Below are 26,453 nucleotides of genomic sequence, written 5' to 3' on the forward strand. Positions count from 1 at the left end.
CTTTGCCATTTATATTATAACAAAGTTTAATGACACTCCCTTTTCCCTCCACAGGTTTCAGTTTGTGACACTTAAAACCTTCTTAACTATTAGCCTTCAGCCATTCTAAGGTTTTTCCACTTTCTCTCTAAATCTCCGAACCCACTCGAACAACATTACAACAATGGAGAAAAGGGAGGAGGCGAAAGAGGTGGTGGAAGACGAGGAGTAAGTAGTGAACCCATGGGAAGTATCAACAAAAGACGACGGCAAGATTGACTACGACAAATTAATCGATAAATTCGGTTTCCAAAGGCTCGACGACTCCTTAATCCAGCGTGTTCAACGCCTCACGAATCGACAGACTCACGTTTTCCTCCGCCGCGGAGTTTTCTTCGCTCATCGTGATTTCAACGATATATTGGATGCTTATGAAAAAAGGCAAAAGTTCTATTTATACACATGCAGAGGACCTTATTCTGAAGCCTTGCATTTGGGTCACCTTATCCCCTTCATGTTCACCAAGTAATTAAATTAAACGGGAGGACGTGTTAGCAGTTTTTTTTGGAAAGAATTTTTTTTCTTTTTTGTGTGAATTTATTTTGTTTTTGTTGTGTTTAGATATTTGCAGGATGCATTTAAAGTGCCGCTAGTAATACAATTGACAGATGATGAGAAATGTATGTGGAAAAATTTGTCAGTGGAAGAAAGCCAAAGACTTGCTCGTGAGAATGCTAAAGATATTATAGCTTGTGGATTTGATGTTTCCAAGACTTTCATTTTCTTTGATTTCGATTATGTTGGTGGGTAAGTAACTTTTGTTTTTTTCCCGATTGTGTTTGGTACTCATACAAAAATTGTTTATCTTGAGAATCCTTTTTTGATATTTCTAAGTGTTTATTAGGCAAGCAAGGATATATATGGTAATCATACAAGGAGTTGTATACAGTATAAAGATACTGGTTTGGTGATTTTTTGAGTTAAAAAAGTTGAAAATAATGTCCAACAGATGATTGAAGCAACTGATAAAGCATGACATGAGAGTTGGGATATTTTTTTTATGGAAAGTGTCCTCAATGTAACAATATTTTTTCTTTAGGGGGGCAGGGAGAGGAGGTGAATATGTTATTTGGTTATCATGTTTACATTTGTTGCTATGAAAGTGATTAGACTGAAAGTTGCCTTTTAGAATGATAATTTTAGCTTTGCATGGTATGTCATAAGTAGAATTTAATCTTGACTTACTCTAACCCTTTTTTAGATATTGTTATAATACCAAAGTTAGTGAAGTATATGTGCCTTATGTTTCGTATTTGTTTTCTTATTTTCATGTCAAATAGATAAGTTGAGAGCCTTAAGAAGTTGGAATAGTATACCTTATCCCTCCCCCCCCCAAACCCCCCCCCCCCCCCCCACACACACACACCCCACACCCCAAACACGTACACCAAAAAAGAAAAAGCTGAATAGTAGCCTTTGAATTTTATATGGACTTGTCCTTGCCTCATGATTGAGGAATTTGAATTTGGTTTAGAATGATAGAGAAACCTAGACAGCTGAATTACAAAATTGCAGGCTGTTCCATCCTTCCCAAGTTCATTTCCTCATCTGTTTTCTGGCAATGATAACTTTCGCTGCTTGATTCCATGTGCCATAGACCAGGTTTGTTCTTGCTCCTATATTTCTTTGTCGGATTTTTTCAATTTTTTTGACCTGCGGTTCCTTCAAATTTCTAATTATATTTGAATGATTAAGCATTTTGTTTTGCAATTATTATAAAGTGGAGCAATATGTTTTGTTGTCAACAAAATAGTTTTGGTTATATAGTCGGATGTGTGTCTTTTGTCTGAGAGTGATGGTTATTTCCCAATCATTAGAAGCAATCTTGATTGGCACAAGGATCTCCTCATAACATCCTAATTATAACCTCCACTATGAAATAAACCATTGAGTAACTGGTTACCGTTCTAAGAAGTCACTGCATATACTAGTGGACACTGACAGCTCTCATAATTTTATTGATTCAGAGTTAGTAGAAAAATTAAGGTGTCCTATTAAATCCACTACTCCTTAATTGGTAGTTGCAGCAAATGGAAACATAATTAGAGTTGATAAGGTGTGAAAAATCTCTTGAAGTGACAATTGAACAATTAGTCACTATTTGCAGTGACAATTGAACAATTAGTCGCTATTTGCAGTGACAATTGAACAATATTGCAGTGACAAATAGCGACTAATTGTTTAATATAATCCGGTCTAAGAGTCCGGAGTCGAATCCCACAGAGAGCTATGGTTTCGCCATAATTGTTCAATATCGCTAAGAGGACAAGCTCGAATAAATTTATAAGTTATAAAGATTAAGATTCTTATATCTAACTAAGAAACTAAGCAGTAAATTAACAACTAAAGATACTAAGGGTTGGAGAGTAAATTTAGGAGGTATAGAGATATGATTTCCCCAAATGTTGGAATCCTTCCCGCTATGTTCCCTACAATTTCGCCTATGTATTCTCTATTGATCGTGAGCACTTTAGGTGTCGTAATTCTCTCTCGAGCAACTACAACAATTTACTAGACATATTCTCTCGAACTACGCTAGTTGGCTTTATCTAACCGCTCATTATGACCACGCCAAAGCTTTGTTATTTCTAAACCTACCTTTAAACCCGTTGTATTGATTTCTCACATACGTTAGGAGTGAAGTTGTTCAACAACCACCTAAATATGTATCCTTTCTCAAGAAACACATAATAAATAGGCACAGTCAATCGATGGCCATTCAATCAACTGAAATAAGCACGTAGTTGAACAAATATAAAAATTCAAAGGTTAAATTATATTAAAACATAACAAGAATTCACCCTCCAAGAGGTTCCATCAAAACCCTAGATAACAAATTAGTTACTCATGCTAATGGATAAAAATTCACTATAACAATTCATAATCAACAATGGAAGTAAGATGAATAAGATGAAAACTCTTACGAAATTCTCCGTCTTCTCGCTCTTGTTCTTGCCTCCAAAATCTCCTAAAAACGACTCCCCTTACTTCTGGGCGAGTTTAGGTTTCATATAGGTTTAGGTTAGTCGCCTAAGAAATTACATAATTAACCCTGCGTGTTTGGCTTTCGTCCGCCCATCCGCGGCTGTGGATTTTGCCCAGTTCACTGCCTGATTTGCGCGGTCAATCCGCGGCCGCGCACTTGCCGCGCACTTTTCACCCTGTTGTGTTTGGAATTTGGAAAAACATAAGTCATGAAAGTTGTAGCCCTTTGAATTATATTTCCAACCATATATTGTGGAGCCAAAATTGAGTTCTTAACGAAACGTTATGTTCATTTTACTAGAAAGTGCGCAATATGCCTACTCGATTCTTCGCTCGTTCTTAACTATCATCCGTTGATCCCCGAACACGATCCCGGCTTAATTCCTTGGGCTTTTACTCAGACTTCAAAGCTCCAAATCACTCGAATTCATTCCATAACATCTACATAGCTCGGAATCACTCCTACAAGGCATAAAACACACAATTAGTGCAAAACACTAGCTATTAAAGCTCAAACTCAATTAAAGTGCAGTAAATTAGAGTGTAATAAGGGACTAAAATACATAATTATAGTCTATCATCAATTAGTATAATACTTCCTTCCAATAAGGCATAGGAACCACCCCATATGAGGCCCTATGTAGAAGACCACCTCCTCTGCACTTACCCTATCTTCTAGGTGAATCAGCTTCAGCTGATGTAGGCAACACTTTTATCAACAGAGAATTGAAACTACAATTGTTGCAATACCATTTGCTGAGAGCTCAGTTAAGGATGAAGCAGCATGCTAATTCTCATATGAGTGATAGAAACTTTGAAGTAGGTTATTGGGTTTACTTCAAGACTCAACTTACAAGCAAGTGAGCGTTATTGCTCAGCCATTCCATAAATTGGAACCTAAATACTATGGACCATTTCAAACTATCAATAAGGTGAGAGTTGTGGCCTACACTCTACTATTTCCTCCATCAGTAAAGATATGCCCCATTGTACATGTGTCTCTACTAAAGAAATGCTATGAATTGCCCAAAACAATCACTTATCCTCCCAGTACTGATATTGCCAGTCCTCACTGTCCCAATCCAGAGTCTATTTTAGAGAGGAGAATGGTGAAAAAAGGAAATAAAGATGTAGCTCAAGTCCAAGTTAAGTGAACAAGTTTACCTGCAGATTATACTACATGGGAATTTCTTAATGCACTAAAGATTAGGTTCCCTTGTTTTCATTCTTGCGGTCAAGGATCTACTGCAGGAGGGAGTCTTGATATACAAATTACAGCATGATCGCAGCCAGCTCAAGTTGGAAGCTCCAGCTCAGCAAATTCAGTTAGTAGTTAGTTAGTCCAAGTCAATTAACAGTTAGCTAGAAAGTTAGTTAGTTAGTTGGGAATAAGAATCTTCCAGAATGAGCCATGTATTCATTCATAAATGGATTACAGTTATTTTACAATCATCAATGAAAATACAACTACAATTTCTCTCTCAATTCTCTCTTTCTCTTAATCATAATTTCTTCACTCCATAAGATGTGATCTACGAGTTTCTCCGCAAAACTCCTAGCTCAACTACTCAATTCTTGAATTCACTGCTCGATTCCTACAATTGAGATATCAAAAATCTTGAAATTTTGTAGACCTATTCTAGTATTATAATAATGACTCATTTATTACTCTATCCTTGAGAGGTCATCCACTTTTGCCAGAGGCTCTTTACCCTAATACAAAAAATGTCATGGTGCGTCAATACGAGAATGTGAAAAATCTACTCGTTATGGACCAATCTACTCCTTTGTACAACTGGAAAGGACAAAAAACGAAATTGAAAAAAAGTTTCAAGATAAAAAGGAGCGGTTGTTTTGCTTATAACCAAACCCGAAGTTTTACAACTATAGAAGCCGCGCATATTTTCCCAAAAGAAAACCCGGCAAACCATCGTCTCTCACACACCCAGAAAATCGAATTTGAGAATTTGGGACTGAGAAGAAGGAGGAGCCATGGGAGAAAGGAAAGTATTGAACAAGTATTATCCGCCGGATTTCGATCCGGCGAAGATTCCACGGCGCAGACAGCTCCCAAATCAGCTGGCGAGCTTTAATTTTTTGTTCTGGTGCTATTTTGGTGATGCTTTTGTTTCATTAAGCTGATTTTTGAAGTGTCATGAGTATCAGATAAACCTATGCATGTCATGAGTATCAGATAAACCTATGTATGTAGTGGCAATTGGAGTTCTTGTTAGGTTTTAGAATGGATGACTGTTGGATAAAAATTGGATAATACTCATATTGCAAAACTCAATAGGATAATACATATATTGGGTGACTGTTGGTGAAAGATTCGGACTTGGCTTGGAAACGGATAGCTGAAGTAAATCAAATATGTATTGAGGTTTGGCAAATTACTGTTAATTAGTACTAGTTTTGTCTGATTTGTTAAACACCAAGGCATTGCTTCTTCGTGCTGCTAATGCTCTTAAATTTGTATCACCACATAAGATAGAAAGCTTTGATGTGATGGCATCTATGTTTTGGCCTAGAAATCCGCTGACTTCCCATCCTAGATCGCAAGCTATACGTTTCCTACCATACATTTTGATATGTTGGATGAACTTACGACTTAAAACCATAATAATATCCCCTTAAGATTACCTTAGTGTTCATACTCAGCGTCACTCTAATTAATTCACCATCGGGGAGGAAATTGACCTACCCTGCACTGTGTTGTTGTCTTCCATTATCTTGGTAGCCATTTATATAGCTCTTTCTCCGCATTTATCCATCATTTGGCTGAGAACCTCCATAGAGAAAATGTATAGGATAAGAGCAGATTATTTGCTGATTTAAATCTGCATTGTAATTTGAATACGTTTGGATGCAACACTATAATCAGAATCCGGAACATGAGAATGGAAATAAACAACCAGATCCCACCTTAAACTCATTTTCCCCAGCTGAATATTAAGAAAGGAGAAAAGTGCTTGGCACGTGCTTTTTACAAGTCAAGATTGCAGAGAAATTTAGAATTCCATCCTTTGCTCTTGAAAGCGGCTATTTTATCCCTTTATTTTGATAAAAATCAGAGATATTGATAGTGGCTCATTAACAATTAGAGAAGCATCTAAAATTTGTTTACAAAAAAGCAACAATAAAAATAAAGCATTGAGTGTCTGTCTTCTTGCAATGAAAACATGTTGTGTTGTGTATAAGTCTATAAGAGGCATCTTGTTAAGAAATTTATCTTTAGTTTAAGAGAGACTAGCTTGACATTAAACATACTAACTAGCCAGCCTGAAGTCCTTACTCAATATGCCCCTTTGTTTTTAGAAATTTGAGCAGTAAGTTAGGCAGTGATAATTCTTTCAAAAGTTACATTATAGTAGAAATCAGTCAAATATATTCATATGTTTGTGTATATATATATCTATCCATATGTATGTATGTATATGTTGATCTGAATTATAATCACGTCTCTAATTATGCAGACCTGCTTAGGAATACAAATCTTCAGATTCTACTTCAAGTGCACAAAGTGCTCCGCAGAGATTACATATAAGACAGATCCAAAAAATTCCGATTATACTGTTGAATCAGGTGCTACTAGGAATTTTGAGCCTTGGCGTGGCCAAGATGAGGTAAGAATTTTATCAACTTAAAGTGCTATTCACCTCTTTCTTCCCCAGTGGAAGGAGTGCGAACCCTATGTTTATATAAATTTCCAATTTTTAGGGTAGTAGGTTCCGTATCTTGTGCATTCATGTTTATATTTCTTTTTTTTAAGGAAATGGAGAAGGAGCAACAAAAAAGAGATGCTGAAGAAATGGGTGATGCAATGAAGTCATTAGAAAATAGAACATTGGATTCGAAGAGAGAAATGGATATTATGGCTGCATTAGACGAGATGAAATCCATGAAGGTGAGTCTTGAAGTTATTTTTTCACGTTTTTCGTGATAAATTATTTTGTTACCAAAATTTACACTTATGTATGTTTTTTTTGCATTATATTGCTGCATTTATTTATATTTTTCTGTTAGTTTCATACCTTTGATCTTCCATTTTTCCAGTCAAGACATGCAACTGTGAGTGTAGATGCAATGCTTGAAGCTTTGCAGCGGGCAGATGAGGCAAAGGTATGATTGTGTTTTATATTATTCTCCCATTTGAATAGGAGTGAAAATATTGTCCTTGATGACTAGTTTTCAGCATTATCACAATACTGTTGATTGATAAATATAGAGAACTTCAAGTTCATTCCTACGCAAAGTTGCTGTTGACACTTACTGTGGCTTTTGCTTGAGATCAGTTCTGAGTTGTGACCAAAGCTTTCAAAGGACATAATAGTTTATCAGATCAAATCAACGTGCTCTACTATTGGGATTCTGGACCTTTTTTGGGGATTCTATATGTTCAATTGATGATATAGCTCTTATAATTAAGAATCAAATCACACACTAAATTCTTCTATTTACTTCTTGAACACTATCTCGTATTAGATGTTGAGTGATTGCCTACCTCAAGCTCAAGACACATGTTCAAACTCTGGGAGGGAGGGGATAACCAAAATTAAAAGGAATGGGTGAAACCACACATTTCAAACTCCATGAGATCATTGGAGATGTTTAACCGGTAGTGAAGAATCACAGAGGTGTTTAGCACTGAAAGTATTTGTAGAAGGTTGAGTCCAGTAAGAAGTATGAAGAGTTGAAGGAGTTTAAAAGAAAGTGTTCACTTAAATTATTGGTTATTCAGGATGATGAAAACAATTATGTGATTAAGATCTTCTAACTAATAGGGGAGCCCCGGTAGTGCCACTCTTCACCGGATCGTGATGGTTTATGAAGATCTGTTGAAGAACATTTTTATAATTAGTTGATGAGTAGGTGAAACATTTGATGAACTGCCTTATTTGCCATATTAATGTTTGCCCTAACAGGCGAGGAAGCTGGAGGAAAAAGATGAAGCTCTCATAAGATCAGTTTTCCAGGTTGGTATATGATAGTCTAAATACCTGCTATTTGTTCATTGGTATTTCTAAGAGCTTTAATTTCTTAAGAAGTTTTGTTGGTCATGTGATTTCAAATCAGGGTTCAAGAGAGAGAATCAAAAGAATCCCTGATGAAGAGCTTGAGGAGGACGATGATGATCTAGCTATTTTTGCCCTTGAAAGTTTAGGGTCAGAAAACAACTCTCTTAAGGTACAAGTGCTTGGTCAGTTAATTCAGTTTTCCATCTTTTATGTTGCTTCAACCTGCTTCTATACAAAATAGTCTTTAATAAATATCGTGTATGAATTATGCTTTGTTCATGGGTTTGAATACCAAGAAAGTACCATACATTAATGTCGCAGTTGCCTTTGGCGATAGGCATCAAGCAAGTGAGATCTACAGTTTATCTATGTGATTATCCTTATGACATGTACAAATTTTCCGCCTGCTTTCATATCATTTGTAAACAAGTTCCTATTTTGTTTAGTAGATCAGACATGAACAATTTGCTACATCCTCTTGAGTTAGTCGTAACTTTGAAATTGGTGTCTTATTTTCTCTTTTTAGCATCTTGCAGATACAAATAGCATACAAACAATAATCACATGGTCCACAAATAAAAAAAAAATCAGACGGTCCATGTAGACTTAGCTAAAAATAAGGCACAATGGAGACCTACAAATCCCTGGAAGTTGTCTCAAAAGACCTACAAATCTTTTGGAATCGGTGCAGATTTAGCTAAAGATAGGACACAAAGGAAGAAAAAGATCCATATAGGTGATACTTACTAGTTAGGAATAGGCTTTAAATTTGTTAGAGAACTTTTAATGTTAGTACTATATTTTATTTTTAATTTATTTATTATTATTATTTATCACTACTCCCTCCATTTAAAAAAGAATGAACCTATTTCCTTTGTGGTCAGTTTCAAAAAGAATTACTCATTTTTAAATTTGAAAAGAATGTAACTTTAAACTCCCCATTTCACCCTCAATGCGATGATTTATAGTCATACAAATATCTATGGATTGTTTCGGACTACAAGTCTCAAAAGTCCTCTTTTCCCTTAAACTCCGTGCCCAGTCAAATTGGTTCAAACAAATTGAAACGGAAGGAGTATTATTTTTATATATATCTAACATGTTTTCACTACTATTATTTTATTTTGACATGATTATGATATGAGTTTGGCTTAAAGAAAGAAGTAGGATTCATATAGCCGACCCCAACTTTGTTTAGGACCGAGACATAATTGTTGATGTTATTGTCCATAAAACTAAGAGAATAATAAGGAGGATTGACGGAGTAATAATTAGAAATTATTCGGGGCTAGCTCTTAAGAGTCTAGATGTCACGCCCCGAAACCGGGGTGGGACATAATGACGCTCAACCTAATTGAGCAAGCCTGCTTTATCTAACTGTAATTGCTGATAAGGTTATTAAAGCAAATCAATTATGAATAACTTTTAATGATACCTATCTAAAAAAAACTAACAAGAGTTTAGCAAAACTTTATCAGAAAATCTGAACCCACCAATGACAAGTCATGAGCCTCTGAGGACTAAAACTAAGAACAATGTCTTCGGGCCATTCCCCTAGAATGACAAAAATATCTAAATGACTGAAGGTCTGGAAATAGCCAACTATCGCTGGAAAGAAATCAACATAGTCTGCTATTGGATCTAAGAAGTCTGAAAACTATCCACAAGCTTCGTCACCTGCACACTCAATGCCTGCCACACGACATGAACGCTCAAACTGGCTAAATATCTCCAAGGGTACTCAGTAAGTCTTGTTTACCACTCCATAAGCGGTGGACAAGACTTTTCTAGACTAAATAGTTATAATAAGGATGCAATAAATATAACTTAAGATAATATGCTGCTAATGGCTCTGACTTGGGAAGCGTGCCCAGCTTTTTTCTCTCTCCTTTTGAAACATGTTTCGCCGGCGACTCTGTACTCTGTTTCTCTCCTCTAATTTTCTTTACCATGGAAGCCAAGATATTTTTTATTTCAGGTGAGAAATCTTTCGAGATCATCGATTCCGGCGAGGGGTGGTTTACTTTAGTTGAAAGGGGAAGAAGATTTTTGTGTAATATTAACATAGATGAGGAAAGTCTCAGGCTAGTTTGCAACCAAAAGGGAAGGGAATTATTACAGACGTTGGGAGTGGAGTTCACAGTCATACTATTACAGAGCTTTCGTAAATTTCAATAGCTATGGTGGATTCATACGTATTGAAGCATGGTTGGGGAGCAGGAAGAAAGCAGTGATTATTCCTGAGGCAGATTACAACTTGGGATGGGAAGATATAGCAAACAAAATTTTCACTTTCTGGGGAAACAAAGTACAAGCAGATCTAGACTTCCTCCTACTCATCAGTCCTATGCGTCTACAACAAAAATTTTTGGTCGCCGGTAAAGAAGCTTCCAGCCAGGATGGTTAACACTGTCAATGCAGTTAACCCACGCGCAGATTACGGGAATCACTATTTTCTCTCAAGGTGCTTAGTCGACACTTTCAACGATCCCTTCAACTATAGCCCCAACCATGAGGTGATACAAAAATGATTTCTGAATAGGTGGAAGGTTTGCGAGGGCCTGAAAGTAACTCCAATGTCCCACAATCAATTCCTCTTTGAGTTTCCATCAAGAAAAGAAGCAGTGAGAGTCCATGCTGGAGATTGGTTCTGGAACGGTCGACGTCTTTCATTGGAGTGGTGGTCGCCGGTGGCGGGCACTGAGTTAGGCTCGTAGAGATCGGTCAAAAATGGATTAAGGCTTTCGGAATTCCCATTAATGCTTGGAAACTCGAGACATTCAGAATCATTGGCGACATGTGTGGTGGCTTCATAGACATTGACGAAGATACGAGGCACCAAAATCACTATCTCTGGGCAAGAATATGTGTTAACAATGTTAAATAATGAATGTCCAGATAAGATAAAGCTCGATGTGGAGTGTTCGAGTTTCGAAATATCAATTATGAAGGAGGTAGCAGCCTCGCCAAAACATTTCCGGCCAGCTGGTGCAAAAACAGAGGCCAAAACCTCAGCGATGTGTTTGGGGGAAAACGACGGGTGTTCTGTCAGTTCAAAGCACGTGGAGGGACAGCTGTCAAAGGGTCACTTTAATTCAAATCTTTTGGGCCCACTTCCATCCCTTCTAAATACACGGGCTAATAATAATATTAGCCAGTGCAGGCCCAGTAAAAAAAGCACCTCAGGAGTCATTAAAGAGACGATGGTGGGCCAAACTTTTAATTATTACAAAGCCCCAAAAAAGAAGGCCCAACAAAAGATCAAGGCAACTAAACCCACGATTATTCAGGAATGGCGTGCTAAAGGGCCTTTACTGGATCTACGACTTCATTCCAACATGGTTATTCCTTCTTCCTCTTTAACCTTCTATCAGCAAACCCAATCCATAGTGCCAATCTCTAGTCACGCATGCAACCCCTGTAACACACTCAGAAGCTGACGACGAAGCTGATGATGAACCGGAAAATTTTCTTTCTAATCTAAGGGGTCTTCCTCAACAACTGGGCTGGTCCGATGCTGCCTCTACTGCATTAGTGCGCTCAGAAACAGATTTATACACCGAGTCACTTTCTCTACCATAGCACGATGATGAACAACTGAAATTACAGGGATTCCAGCAAGGAATTCAACAACCTACAGTAGTATAAACCTCCAAATGGACCAAATTGGTGCTGGGTAAAGTATGCAAGGCTTTCGGGATCAATGGAGCTGGATTTGAGCACGGAATTTTTGATTTAATCATAAGAATGGACCAGAAAAGACAGATTCAATTACAACAAAGAGGATCACCCTCTTCAGCTAGTAAGAAGGGGAAGGGAGGAAAAAAAAGGGAAACTGAGGTTTAGAACTTAATCTGTGGTATCAACTATGAAGGAAGGAATAAAAAGGAAAGGGGCAGGCAAGGCAAGACTCTTTCCAGATGAAAGTTAAAATTCTAAGTTTGAACATTAGGGGCCTCAATGCCAGGGATAAAAGGAGCACTATCACATCACTAGTTAGGAAGTGGAAAGCTGACATTCTTTGTCTCCAAGAAACCAAAATGGAGAACATCCCAACCAATATGCTTTACCAAATTTGGGGGAATAGGTGGACTGAATGGGCAGAGTTGAAGGCTAGTGGCACTAGGGGTGGCATTCTTATTCTATGGGATAAGAGATTGTGGAGGTGTCTTGACTCTCACCAAGGGTGCTTTACTAATACTTGCTTTCTTGAAAGCCTTCATGAGGACTTCAGATGGGGTTTACAAGTGTTTATGGTCCTCACTCCAATGCTGAAAGGGAAGATTTTTGGCAGGATTTGGGATCAACCAGAGGCATTTAGGAGGAACAATGGGTTGTTGGAGGGGATTTCAATGTATGTATGTGTGAATATGAAAGATTGAACTGTTATAGAAGGACCAAAGCTGTGAGATGCTTCTCTGAAGCAATTGAGGATCTGCAGCTAATGGATTTGCCTTTACATGGAGCCCAATACACCTGGTCAAGAGGGAATGATATTTTCCAAGCCTCAAGAATTGACAGGTTCTTGGTCTCTACACAATGAAAGTTTTAGATCCATCAAGCAACTAGCATTCCCAAGAGTCATCTCAAATCACAAACCTTTATTGCTAGAAAGTGGAGAATGGGACTCAACAACATCTTACTTTAAATTTGAGAACATGTGGCTTCAAAGAGAGGGATTCATTGATATGGTGAAAGGGTGGTGGCAACATTACACAATAAGTGGCAACCCAGACTTTGTGCTAATTCAAAAGTTGAGGAGCTTGAAGAAAGACATCTCCAAATGGAACAAAGAAGTTTATGGCATGTTAGACACTAAGAGAAGCAGGGCTCTTGATGAACTCTTAGCCTTAGAACAAGCAACTGAAAGCAGAGCTCCAACTCAAGCAGAAAAACAAAGGTTTCTGACTTTAAGAATGGAGTTGGAAGAGATCGCTAAAGCTAAAGAAATCTCTTGGAGGCAAAAATCTAGATGCTTATGGTTAAAAGAAGGGGATAGGAACACTAAATACTTTCAGACTTTGGCCAACTCTCATAGGAGATGCAACTCAATTGACAAGCTCAAGATAAACGATGAGATTACAGAAGATAAATAATTTATCAAGGGGGAGATATTAAATTATTACCAATCTCTTTACACAGAGAATGAAGAGTGGAGGCCATCTTCCAACTTTGAAGATGTTGCCAGACTATCAGAGGAGGAAAGTGAGCTGCTTGAAAAAGGTTTTGAGGAAGATAAGTTTATGCTATCATTCAATCATGTGCCCCTGATAAAGCCCCAGGTCCAGATGGCTTTACTATGGCATTCTTTCAGAAGTCATGGGATTTCATCAAACCAGAGATTATGGCAACACTAAATTATTTCCACCAGCACTGTTACATGGAGAGATCATGCAATGCCTCTTTCATTGCCTTGATACCTAAGAAGAAGGGAGCTATTGAGCTTAGGGACTACAGACCAATAAGCGTTATTGGTAGTGTTTATAAGATTGTGGCCAAGGTGTTAGCAGAGATTGAAAAAGGTTATTGGGAAGCTGGTTTCTTCTCATCAAAATGCTTTCATTAAACACAGACAGATTACTGATGCAGCTCTCATTGCTAATGAAGTGCTGAACTAGAGGCTTAAAATTGATACACGTGGTGTTATGTGTAAACTGGATATAGAAAAGGCATTTGATCAATTAAACTGGTCTTGCTATCTATTTTGAGGAAAATGGGGTTTGGAGACAAATGGTTAAAGTGGATCAGATACAGTATCTCTACGGTCAAGTACTCAGTCTTGATCAATAGAGGTCCTGTTGGTTTCTTTTCACCTCAGAAAGGAATTAGGCAAGGGGATCCTCTTTCCCCCTTCCTATTCATACTAGCAATGGAGGGTTTAAGTAAAATGATGGAAAAAGCCAGACAAATGCAATGGATTCAAGGATTCAGTGTAGGCACAAACACTGAAAACTCAGTCACTATCTCCTATTTATTATATGCTGATGACACACTGATCTTCTGTGAGGCAGATAGATTCCAAATCTTGTACCTGAATCTTACACTCCAGCTATTCGAAGCATTATCAGGACTTCACATCAACAAGCAGAAAAGTATTATATATCCGGTCAATCAGGTGAGCAACATTGAGGAGTTGGCAGGGATCATCGGTTACAGCATAGGGTCATTGCCTACTACCTATTTGGGTCTTCCATTGGGAGCTAAATTCAAAAGCTGTGATATCTGGAATGGTGTAGTGGAGAATTTTGAGAAAAGACTGGCTTCATGGCAACGACAATACCTTTCTATGGGAGGAAGACTCACTCTCATCAGTAGTGTGCTTGACAGTATACCCACTTATTTCATGTCATTGTTTCCCAACCCTAAAAAGGTAGTTAAAAGGCTGGACAAGATCAGGAGGGACTTTCTATGGGAAGGAAACAATAGCTCTCACAAGTATCACTTGATTAAATGGGATAATGTCTTGCAACCTAAATGCAAAGGTGGACTGGGGGTCAGAGATCTAGACAAGCACAATAAAGGTTTGCTAATGAAATGGCTATGGAGATATGGCATATGTGAACCAAGTCTATGGAAAGAGGTGATCAATGCAAAACATGGGATTAAAGACAATTGGAGCACCAAAATTGTCAGTGCATCCCATGGAGTAGGGCCCTGGAAGTATATTAGCAAACTGGGGAATGAATTTTTTCAGAATATTCATTTCAAGCCAGGCAGTGGAAGTCATATTAAGTTTTGGAAGGATAAATGGCTAAACAACACTACTCTCATGGAGGACTATCCTAGCTTATTCAACATTGCCTTGGACAATAATTCTTCAATTGCTCATAACCGGGCAAATGATAATTGGGATGTGCATTTCAGGAGAGTTGTTCAAGACTGGGAGATAGAAGACTTGATGGAAATGCTAGCTGATTAGAGGCCTACAACATTGATGAGAATGTTCCAGACAATATGAGATGGGGCTGTAAAGGTCTTTATACTGTTAAAGATTGCTACATGCAACTTAACAATCAGAATCAGGTATTGCATTCATGGCCTTGGAAACTGATATGGAGAACAAAATTACCTGTGAAGGTGACATGCTTCAACTGGATTGCCCTTCACGAAGCCTGCTTAACACAAGATAACCTATGCAGAAGGGTATTTCAGTTGGTCAACAGATGTTACCTTTGCAGGAGACACCAGGAAACAGTTAATCACCTACTTCTACACTGCCTAGTAGCCACAGACCTATGGAACATGTTCTTTTGTATTTTTGGCTTAAGTTGGGTCATGCCACAGAGCCGCCTGAGAGAGGCACACATGAGCTGGAGTTTTTGGGAGGTTGATAAGGTCATCAAGAAGACATGAGCTGGAGTTTTTGGGAGGTTGATAAGGTCATCAAGAAGACATGAGCTGGAGTTTTTGGGAGGTTGATAAGGTCATCAAGAAGATCTGGCTTATGATCCCTGCAACTATTTTTTGGTGTTTATGGAACAAGAGGAATAGAAGATGCTTTGATGGCACCTCAACCCCAAACCACTTACTCAAATCTAAATGCCTGCTCAATCTTTTTTGCTGGACAAAGTTGTCCCCCGTAAATAGTACAGGACACCTGTTGGACTTTATTAGCTCTCTTGTCCTAAATTGAGACTTTGTTTTGGGGCAAACATTGTTCTCCTATAATATTTTTGTTTATTTAGCACATATGCCTCTTGTAACTTTGCATCTTCTTGATGCCTTCTTAATGAAACATATTACTTCATAAAAAAAATATATAACTTAAGAAATTAAATAAGTGAACATTGGAGTTTGAAAGCTGAGTTGTAACATGAAATTTGAAAGTTGAATTGTAGCATGGAGTTTGAGTTAAATTCTAATAATTGCATATGGATGAGTTTCTTTATTTTGAAAATTTCATCTAACAAATAATGGTGCCTATGAGTGGGGGATATATGGTCCAATCCCTGGCTCTACGACTTTTACACTTGGGGAGGTTAACTACTTCTCCCAAACACATAAATCTGATACTGAACATGGAACACCTACGAGTGTAGGGTAGCTAGCCCCAGGCAACCACGGCACACATACCCACTAGGCCCTTGCCGATAGGATGGCTAGACCAATTCACGCACCTTAAGCCTTCGTTGACAGAGTGTCCACTAGACCAACTCACGCACACTAGGTTCTCGTGGATAGGATGTCCGCTAGACCAACTCACACACGCTAGGCCCTCATGGATGGAGTGTTCACTAGACCATTTTCCCTTTCCATATGTGATCACATATATTAGAGTTGAATCTAAATAATGCAAGCAATGGCAAAACAATAATCAGATCAAACAAGAGATCAATTCTTCTGATATTCTGAGCTTAGCTGAGTTACCATGCAAGGCAATTCAATTTATGTAAGATAATCTGTATCATGAACTAGTGATACATTCATAGCATTTAGGCAATCAAGGATTTCCAAACCGATAGTCAAAGCATTTAGACCTACGGATCAAGCATGCACTTTCTTATCAACTTTTCCAACTTTCTCCACTTCAAGCCAAAATCATATACGAACCTTCAAATCAATATCCAGACACACTTCTAAGTACAAAATCACCATACGGAGCTATCAGAACCAACAAAACTCCATTTTGGGGTCATTTACAAATAAGTTAACATTTGATCAACTCTTTCAACTTAGGCTTCTAACCTTGGGACTAAGTATGCTAATCCATTTTGAAACATCCTCGAAACCAAACCAACTACCTTGGACATAATAACGAATGAGTATAGAATAAGCAATAAATGGGGGAACGGGGCTATAATACTCAAAACGACCAGCTGGGTTATTACAAGTACCTTGTGACATAGGAAGGCGAATTGCTCCATAGAGCATCATGGATAATGGACAAAGATCTTCGGCGATGCCAAGGCAAGGTGCGCGCGTACGTGTCGATGTTTGTGCCAAGGGCAGCACAAAATTGGGTGGGGGAGAGTGTCATGGCCCACCACATCATCATGCGACGTAGGTACCACTTGGCATACATTTTTTTTCCATATGAAAAGCTTACATATGAAATAGACTAGCCCATGCGGTAAGGTTCTAGAGAAATATAGAGGTTTCCCTAGGAAGACCCTAGACCCTATGGATTTTCTTGGAAAGTCCTTGAAAGATTCTAGTTATGTAGAGAATTCTAGAGAGGGGACTTACTTATAAATAATGAGGGACTTGTGTAATAATTAATATTTACACACTAGCCCCTGCAAGACTAGTATATAAATGGGGCCATTCATTTGCAAATTCTTCAAGCAACACAATCAAGTTCTCTACAATAAAAAGCTTCCTTTGGCAAATTTCTCTTGTCTTTCTTATCTAACATTCCCTTAGCAGTCTTGAGTATAGTATTTTAGGCTGATTTGGCATAGCAAGACCGTGAGCAAGTTATCAAGTATCGTACGTGTTCTTAGTTCAAGACTAAGGACGTGACACCGTGGTAGTTAATGGAGGAGTAAGGTCTTGTCCTCGGGTGAGGTAGGGGACGGGGGGCAAGGGTGGCAAGGGAACTTCGAGGCTGAGAGTTGGGTCGTAGAACATAGAAAGTTTGACGGGTAAATCTATAGAGTTAGCGAAGATCCTCTAGAAGAGGAAGATTAGTATAGATTGCATCCAAGAGACTAAGTGGGTGGGGTCTAAGGCACGGGATGCTGACAGGTACAAACTGTGGTACTCAGGAAGCGTAAGAGGCAAGAACGGGGTAGGTATTTTGGTGGATAGGGATCTCCAAAAACTAGTAGTAGAGGTTAGGAGGGTAGACGACAGGCTGATGGCTATTACGTTAGTTGTTGGAAGGTTTACCTTGAACATAATTAGTTCCTACATTCCTCAAGAGGGATTAGGCGAGGAGGTCAAAAGACATTTCTAGGATAAGCTAGACGAGGTTGTGCGTGGTATCCCGCTTAACGGGAAGCTTTTTGTAGGAGGGGACTTCAATGGACACATTGGGTTGACTTCCAAGGGTTATGATGATGTGCATGACGACTTCGGTTTTGGGGTTAGAAATAGAGGTGGTACTTCGCTGCTGGATGTTTCAAAGGCTTTTGATTGGTGATAGCTAACTCGGGTTTTCGGAAGAAGGAAGAGCACTTGGTTACCTTTCAGAGTATGGTGGCCAAGACCCCGATTGACTATCTACTCCTTAGGAAGTACGATAGAGGTCTTTGTACGGATTGCAAGGTTATTCCAAGTGAGAGTCTCTCAACCCAAGATAGGCTCTTGGTGATGGACTTGGAGATCAAGAGGAAGAAGAAGAAGAGGGTTGTGTACGATCTACCCAGGATCAAGTGGGGAGCCTTGACTACGGACAAAGCTTGGGATCTAGGAGAGAAGTTAGAGGCTATGGAGGCATGGAGGAGTAGTGGGGACGTGAGTGGTATGTGGACCTTGATAGCGAACCTGCATTAGGGAAGCTACTAGGGATCTCGAAAGGATACACTGGAGGACACAAGAGGGATTGCTAGTGGAATAGAGAAGTCCAAGAAAAGGTTAAAGTCAAGAAAACGGCATACTTGAATCTGGTGGAGAGAAAGGACAAGGAGGAGAAGAGGACGAATTAGGAGTGGTATGAGACGGCCATGAAAGAGGCAAAGTTAGCGGTTACGGTGGCTAAGACGACTTATTTGGACATTTGTACAAAGAAATTAGTGACAAGGGTAGAGATAAGAAGTTTTATAGGCTAGCCAAGGTGAGAGAAAGGAAGACCCGTGACCTGGATCAGGTGAAGTGCATCAAAGACAAGGATGACATAGTATTGATGGATGAGGCGCATATTAGACGTAGATAGGAGACATACTTCCATAAACTCCTAAATGAAAAGAGGGATAGGGATATTGTGTTGGATGATTTGATGCACTCTTAGAGTCATCGTGACTTTGGTTTTTGCAAGCGTAATAAAATAGGGGAGGCCGAGGGGGCTATGCGTAAGATGTGCAGGGGAAGAGTGATTGGGCCAGATGAAATTTCGGTAGAATTTTGGAAGAGCATGGGTAGAGCAGGCTTGGAATAACTCACTGAGTTGTTTAACATCATCTTTAGGACGAAGAAAATGTCTGAGGAATGGAGGTGGAGTATGATTATCTCGGGATAAAAGAATAAGGGGTATATCTAAAATTGCAATAAATATAAGGGTATCAAGCTGCTGATCCACACTATGAAAGTCTGGGAGAGAGTGGTGGAAGCGAGGGTGAGGAGAAACGTGTCTATTTTTGAAAAATAGTTCGGATTCATGATGGGTTATTCAACTACGAAAGCCATTTACCTTAAAATGAGGTTGGTGGAGCAGTATAGAGAGAGGAAGAGAGACTTATATATGGCGTTCATTGATTTAGAGAGAGCATGCGACAAAGTCCTGAGGGAGTTTCTATGGAGATATTTGGAGGCTAGGGGTGTTCTGGTGGCTTACACTAGGGCAATTAAGTACATGTATGATGGAGCTAAAACATGAGTGAGGACCGGGGGTGGGGGAGTCGAACCACTTTTCAGTTGTGATGGGGTTGCACCAGGGGTCGACTCTTAGCTTATTCTTATTTGCCTTGGCATTGGACACACTGACACGCAACATTCAAGGGGCGGTGCCATGGTGTATGTTATTTGCGGATTATATTGTACTGATTGACGAGACGCGAGGTGGTGTTAACGTGAGACTGGAGGTTTGGAGACAAAACCTGGAGTCTAAAGGTTTCAAGTTGAGTAAGACCAAGACTGAGTACTTAGATGCAAGTTTAGTGATGAGATCTATGGAGCGGACGTGGATGTGAGGCTTGATACACAAGTCATCCTTAAGAAAGATACTTTCAAGTACCTTGGACCTATTATCCAAGGAAATGGGGAGATTGATGAGGATGTTACTCATCGTATTGGAGCAGGGTGGGTGAAATGAAGACTCACATGCAGTGTTTTATGTGATAAGAATGTGCCACCTAAACTTAAGGGTAAGTCTTACAGAGTGGCTGTTAGACCTACCATGTTGTATGGAGCAGAGTGTTGGCCAGTCAAGAACTCTTCTAGAAGATGAAAGTAGCATAAATGAGGATGTTGAGATGGATGTGCGAACAAACCGGGATTGTTAAGATTAGAAATAAAGATATTCGGTACATGGTAGGAGTAGCCTCGGTGGAGGACAAGATGCGAGAAGCGAGGCTTAGGTGGTTTGGGCATGTGAAAAGGAGAAGCACAGATGCCCCAGTGTGGAGGTGTGATAGGTTAGACTCGGTTTCTCTGAAGAGAGGTAGAGGTAGGCCAAAGAAGTATTGGGGGTAAGGTAATTAGGAAGGATTTGGCATTGCTTCAGCTCACTGAGGACATGACCCTTTATAGGAAGGTGTGGAGGTCGAGATTTAGGGTAGAAGGTTAGTAGGTAGTCGAGTGTGTGTCTTTCCTATACCAGTAGTATAAGTAGTTAGCCTTGTATTTTGTTATTGATAATCTCTATTACTACATGTTTTCTTATTATCTTGTTGTTGTTACTGCATATTTTCTTATTATCTTGCTATTGTTACTGCTTTCTTTTTTCTTTCATTGAGCCAGAGGTCTATCAGAAACAACCTCTCTACCCTCAAGGTAGGGGTAAGGTCTGCGTACACACTACCCTCCCCAAACCCCACTCGTAGGATTATACTGAGTTTTTTATTGTTGTTGTTGTTATTATTGATAATTCATGAAATTCAACAGTAGTTTGGGTTTTGTTGTCTCTAATGTTTTACCTTAAAAGGTTTGGTCTCCTCATGCCTTGCACTTATTGCATGGTAATTTTTATAAATGGTTATATAAATATATTTTTTAACCAAAGTCATGTAACTATATTTTCTAACACCAAAATTACAAGACGTTTACCTATTCACATAAAAGTCACAACTGCCGGAAAATCTAATTTCTCGATGCAATTATGTTTATTTTTCTTTTCAAGATTTTTTCTAGTGGTATTGCTGAGTAAGTAAAATTATGACAAGTTATATATATATATATATATATATATATATATATATATATATATATGGAATTTGCTAACTTATTATATGGTTATAGTAGGTTAGTATTGTATACATCTTTTATTTTTCTTTTATGTCCTCAGCATACCTAAAAACACATTAGTAGAAGAGGCTTTATTGAAACTGAAGCCTACACAATCCTTCTTCTCCCTTTTTTCTTTTCTTCTCACGTCAATGGTGCTACCATAACAAGAAAAAAAAATTAAACTGATAAAATGGCCACAACCTAAAGACAAAAGAGAAACTAGAATATCATCTGGACAAATATCCATTACTTTCTCCTTGATTATTGTCATTCCCTTTGAGTTCTTTTAGAAGAAGCTTCAACAATAAGATTAATATATAATCAAATTCAGACGGAACTAAATCATCATTTTTTCAGATCTAAACATTTCAGATGGCATTCTTGTATCACAGATAAAGATGAAAACTGTATTTTGGGTTGTCTTACTGATATTGGTGGTGCACATTTGATAAATGATGAAAAGTGCATATTTTTGAGTATGTTTGCGTATTGTTACTTATGTGAGTTGCGGCAGATTACATAATTTTTCAATTAAAAATATGCTCATTACGGGTGTCTTATATATAGGAATAAACTTGCACGAAAAGGGACCAAATAGGAGAATATTTTGGTGAAAAAAGAGTTGAAGAGAAAAATTTTGGATAGCGAAGCGAGGTTCACTTTGCCAGACCGGGACCAGAGCAAAAGAGAACAACAACTGGGAGCGGTCTGGGTCGTGCGTCCAGACGCGCCCCAGCGTTTCCAATTCAAAATAGAAGTATTAAATCCGCACCATACAAATCCTAATGGATATAAATACATCCTAAAAACATCTTTTTGAGGGGAGACGCTACTTTGGAGGGGCAAGAACACGCCTGGAGTAAGGAGAATGATTCAACTTTACGTTTTTTCCCTTTCTTCCTATTTTCCATTGGTATGAATTCTAGTGTTGTATTTTTACATACTAGTATGAGTAGCTAATTTCTTAGTTTGATTGAACTTTTTGGAGGATGAATTCTTGTTACGTTTTTATATAATTTAGTCTTTGGATTTTTTACTTGTTTAACTACGTGTTTATTTCAGTTGGTTGAATGACCATCGATTGACTGTGCCTATTTATTATGTATTGCTTGGGAAAATGATACACATTTAGGTAGTTGTTAAACAACGTCACTCCTAACGTAGGTGTGGAATCAATATAACGTGTTTAAAGGTGGGTTTAAGAATAACAAAGCACTGGCGTGGTCATAGTGAGCGGTAAGATAGTTCTAACTAGCGTAGATTGGGAGAATATATTTAGTAAATTGTTGTAATTACTCAAGAAAGAATTACAACACCGGAAGCTCTCACGGTCAATAGAGAATAATTAGGTAAAATTATAGGAGATGTAGCGAAAAATATTAACTCTAGGCCTCCTTAATCTTGTCTCAAATCCTTAGTCTATTTTGTTGATAAAGTTTTAGTGCTTTTTAATAATCATTGGTTAATTAGTTTATAACAAGACTATTAATCTTTATGATTTAGAAGTTTTTTGAGCTTGCATTGTTAGTTATATTGAACAGTTATAGCAAAACCTTAGTTCTCTGTGGGATTCGACTCCGGACTTTTAGACCGAATTATATTTGGAGCGACCACATAGTCCTTTTTATAAAGCATAGTTGGACGTGATCAAATTTTGGCGCCGTTGCATGGGAATTAAGAGTGTAGCTATAGGTGTATATATTTCTTGAGTTCAAGTTTGGTAATTAATTTTATTTTGTTATATTTATATTTTTGTGATACGAGAAACATGACATCTTGGAATTATAGGAGTTTGGATGTTGGTAGTTCTTCTTTTGATATTCCTAATGCTTATTATGGAGGAAATCACCCATGAAAAAATTATCAAAATATTCCAAGGAGCGAGTTATGTGCACCAACTCAATCTTATGTGTGAAATTTATGTGATGTTTGTCATGGTCAAGATGATAACTTTTATGGTTGTGCTTGTATTTATTATCCTCCCCCAACCCCTTATTATGATGGTTTTACTTTTTCTTATGAGGTTAACCGAAACAAAGAACCCAGGGAAGCTGGCCTGAAGGAGATCAAAGATATGTTAAAGTGCTTCATGGAACAAAGTAATGAGAAACGACTACAAATACAAAGGCAATGGGATACTATCCAAAGGCAAGAGGCAACTACTCATAACCCGGAGGCACAAATGAGTCAATTGGTTGATGCTTTAAATACTCGACAAGCTAATATTGCGGATAATATCCAAAAAGAGCGTGAATTAGAGGCAGAAATTGAGGCGCTAATGGAGGAATTCAGAGTAGAACACCAATAAACTAACCAACTAGAATTTGATGATGCCGATGTTGAAGATGTGATACTAAAGTCAGCCAAGGATAGTGAGAATACAAATTTTGCTGACTCTAGTGTCATTGATGTTGAAGATGTTGAAAGTCCCGAAGTTCATGTTTTTGAGTGCATTGGTCCTCACTCCAAGCATTTTTCACATTGTGTTTGGATGATGATATGAAAATAGAATCATTCGAGCCAATTGAGGAGTCAAGGGATGAAGAACAAAGTGGCTACATTCTGACATTTTTGGTGCCAGAAAGACATGATTACACATCTCATCTAAAGGGAAAGAAGCATAGAAAAAATATAGTTGTTTCCTTATGCTAAATAGATTTGTTCCACCACCACTGGATCATAACAAAAAACTTGAAGCAAAACTTGGGGTTCGATTCATAAGCTCGAGGTGGAGGAAAAAGTGATTCATGTCGTGCCGTGATGTTAAATCAAGCGCTTGTTGGAAGGCAACCCAGCTTTACTTCTTTCTTTTATTTTTAATCTTTTTTATTTTTTTGTATTATTTTTGTAGTGTCGTTTTCTATTTCCTAGGAGCATGTGAAGCAAAGTCACTGGAAGAAGGAAAAATCAAGTGAGATGGTTGGAACTAAGTGTGAGGTGCCCGCATAAAAACCCAAGTCTGGGAGAAGTGTGAGTACCCCATGAGCTGTTAATACTTCGATCTTTGGCCTACCTGGGAATTTTTTTTACCCTCTTGTGATTTATGGGTGTGCATTGAGGATAATGTATAATTTTAACTGTGGGGTAAAGATACTGTTTGTGTGATTTCCTATGCTATTTTAGTTGTATTATTTTATGTGTGTTGAAAAAAATAAAAACAATTAGTAAAAATAATCTCCCTTGGTTTTTCTTATGGCCACGGTTCTTTTCCAAGGGATGACTCTTTGAACCGGGTAGTCATTTATTTTAGGTAGAATTTTCAAAAAATAAATTGGACTTTTCTTGACGATGGACTTCCTAGACAGTTTTCTTGAGGGTATTAAAGTCTAACGAAAAATACAAAAAGATTTTCTTTTCTTCTTTTTGAACTGATAATGGAATGAGAATAACTTGAGTATTTATGCCTTTTGACATGTTTTATATGGGGGCTTAGAGTTAGAGCATTTGCGATGAGCACTTTCTTCGTGATTCTTGTGATTATATGCCTTGATATATATGTGACTTTATTTTGACTTTTGGGCTCATCTTTTGACTCCTATTGTGTACTTTCTGTCACGACCCAAAACCTATAATAGGTCGCTATGACGCCTAACGCCGCCGTTAGGCAAGCCCACATGTGAACCTCGAATTTCATTATCCCGTTTTAACTTTTAAAAACAGAAGTTTCCTTAAATACACCCAATAAAAGTAAAATCTCATGGAACCGTACATACTTCTTTCCAAAAAAATATCAAGTGTGAATAATATATAAACTACGGTGATAGTAATGATAAGTACAACAATGCATAAACTCTAAATACCCAGAACCCGATGCCACAAGTGCATGAACAATCTAGAGAATATACAAAATTACTACAACTATTGTCCGAAGTAAAATAGACAGAAACAGTAAACAAGGTATAGGGAGACTCCGGTGCTGCAGATCAAAGCAAGGCAAATATCTTACCACTAAGTCTCTGTGGAAGTGCGGTTACACGTGCAGGAAACAACTGGAAGTACCTGTCTTAGTACCTACACATTCAATGCAGAAGTGTAGCGTGAGTACGTAAAATAACGTGTACCCAGTAAGTATCTAGTCTAACCTCGAAGAAGTAGCGATGAAGGGTATACTTGACACTTACTAGTGGTCAAACAATAATAAAAAACATACAGTAGACATGTAGGACATACAACAAGTAGCAACGAAACAGATAAAAATTAATAGTAAATTTCCAACATGGATCGGTATCAAACCACTAAAATATCATAACCGGCCATGAAGACGCTAAATCAGTTTTTACCAAAACCAAATTAAATCTCAAGTATTAAGCACAAGTCTGCCGAGGCGAACGACTCGATCCCATAGGAAAAGTGATACTCAGTACTGCCAAGGCGAACGACCTGATCCCATAAGAATAGTGATACACAGTAGCACCGAAGCGAACGACCAAATCCCATAAGAATAGTGTTACCATACTGCCGAGGCAAACAGACCGATCCCATAAGAGTAATTTACAATATTGCCGAGGCGAACGACCCGATCCCATAAGAGTAGAGAAATTACCTCTCTCGCAAAAGTACATGCGAGTAGAAAAGACACGGATCTAAAGTTTATCAAATATTTCCAATTTTCCAAAGTAAGAGGCTAAATCAATATTTTTATTCTAACCTCAATCTTAGTCATAAATTATGGAAATAAAATACATAGGATAAATACAAATAGCATAATTAAGGCATGATGTGAATCTAAGTCTACCCGGACATAACATAAATAAAGTTACGTACAGACTTTTGTCATCTCGTGCGTACGTAGCTCCCTACAACAAGTAGCATATAATAATTAATACACCTAAGGGGATAAATTACCTCTTACAAGGTTAGGCAAGAGACTTACCTCGCTTTCAAGTTCACTATCCGGTTCTTTAACCTCACTAAAACTCCTCAAAAGACACTGAACAATCAGAAACTAATCAAAAGTTGTATAAACTAATCAACATATGCTCAAAAATTCATAATATTACTATTAAACTAATTTCCAATCAAATTCGGAAGGTCAATGAAAGTCACCCCCGGGCCCACGTACCCGGATTTCAAAATATTTTGAAGATAAATGTTACCCATGACCTCCCAAACTCAAATATATAATTTATTTTCAATTCCATAATCAATTTCGTGGTCAAATCTCATTTTTACCAAACCCTAGGTTCCAACAAAAATTCCACAAATTTTCTCTAATTCCATGTTAAATCTACCCATAATCCGTATATTTAACTCAAGAATTGATAGGGATCACTTACCTCGTGATGTTGATGAAAATCCCTGACAAAATGCTCTCAAATTCGTCCATGACCAAGTGGAAAATAAGAGAAAAGAGACTAATTCCCGCAA

General features: G+C 38.1%; 1 protein-coding gene and 1 pseudogene across 1 annotated transcript; both read left to right on the top strand.

The window, feature by feature from the left end:
- The first annotated feature begins 74 nt into the window (after window positions 1-74).
- Window positions 75-6,552, top strand: LOC138896889 (tryptophan--tRNA ligase, cytoplasmic-like; annotated as a pseudogene).
- LOC104087037 (uncharacterized) lies at window positions 4,881-21,674 on the top strand. The gene is made up of 7 exons (XM_070183708.1): window positions 4,881-5,163; window positions 6,501-6,650; window positions 6,797-6,931; window positions 7,081-7,146; window positions 7,950-8,000; window positions 8,101-8,211; window positions 21,654-21,674. The coding sequence occupies exons 1-7, from the start codon at window positions 5,017-5,019 to the stop codon at window positions 21,657-21,659; spliced, it is 666 nt and encodes a 221-aa protein (XP_070039809.1). The 5' UTR covers window positions 4,881-5,016; the 3' UTR covers window positions 21,660-21,674.
- The last annotated feature ends 4,779 nt before the right edge of the window (window positions 21,675-26,453 follow it).

Source organism: Nicotiana tomentosiformis, chromosome 8 (genome assembly GCF_000390325.3).
Source record: "Nicotiana tomentosiformis chromosome 8, ASM39032v3, whole genome shotgun sequence".
NCBI classification, from domain to species: Eukaryota; Viridiplantae; Streptophyta; class Magnoliopsida; order Solanales; family Solanaceae; genus Nicotiana; species Nicotiana tomentosiformis.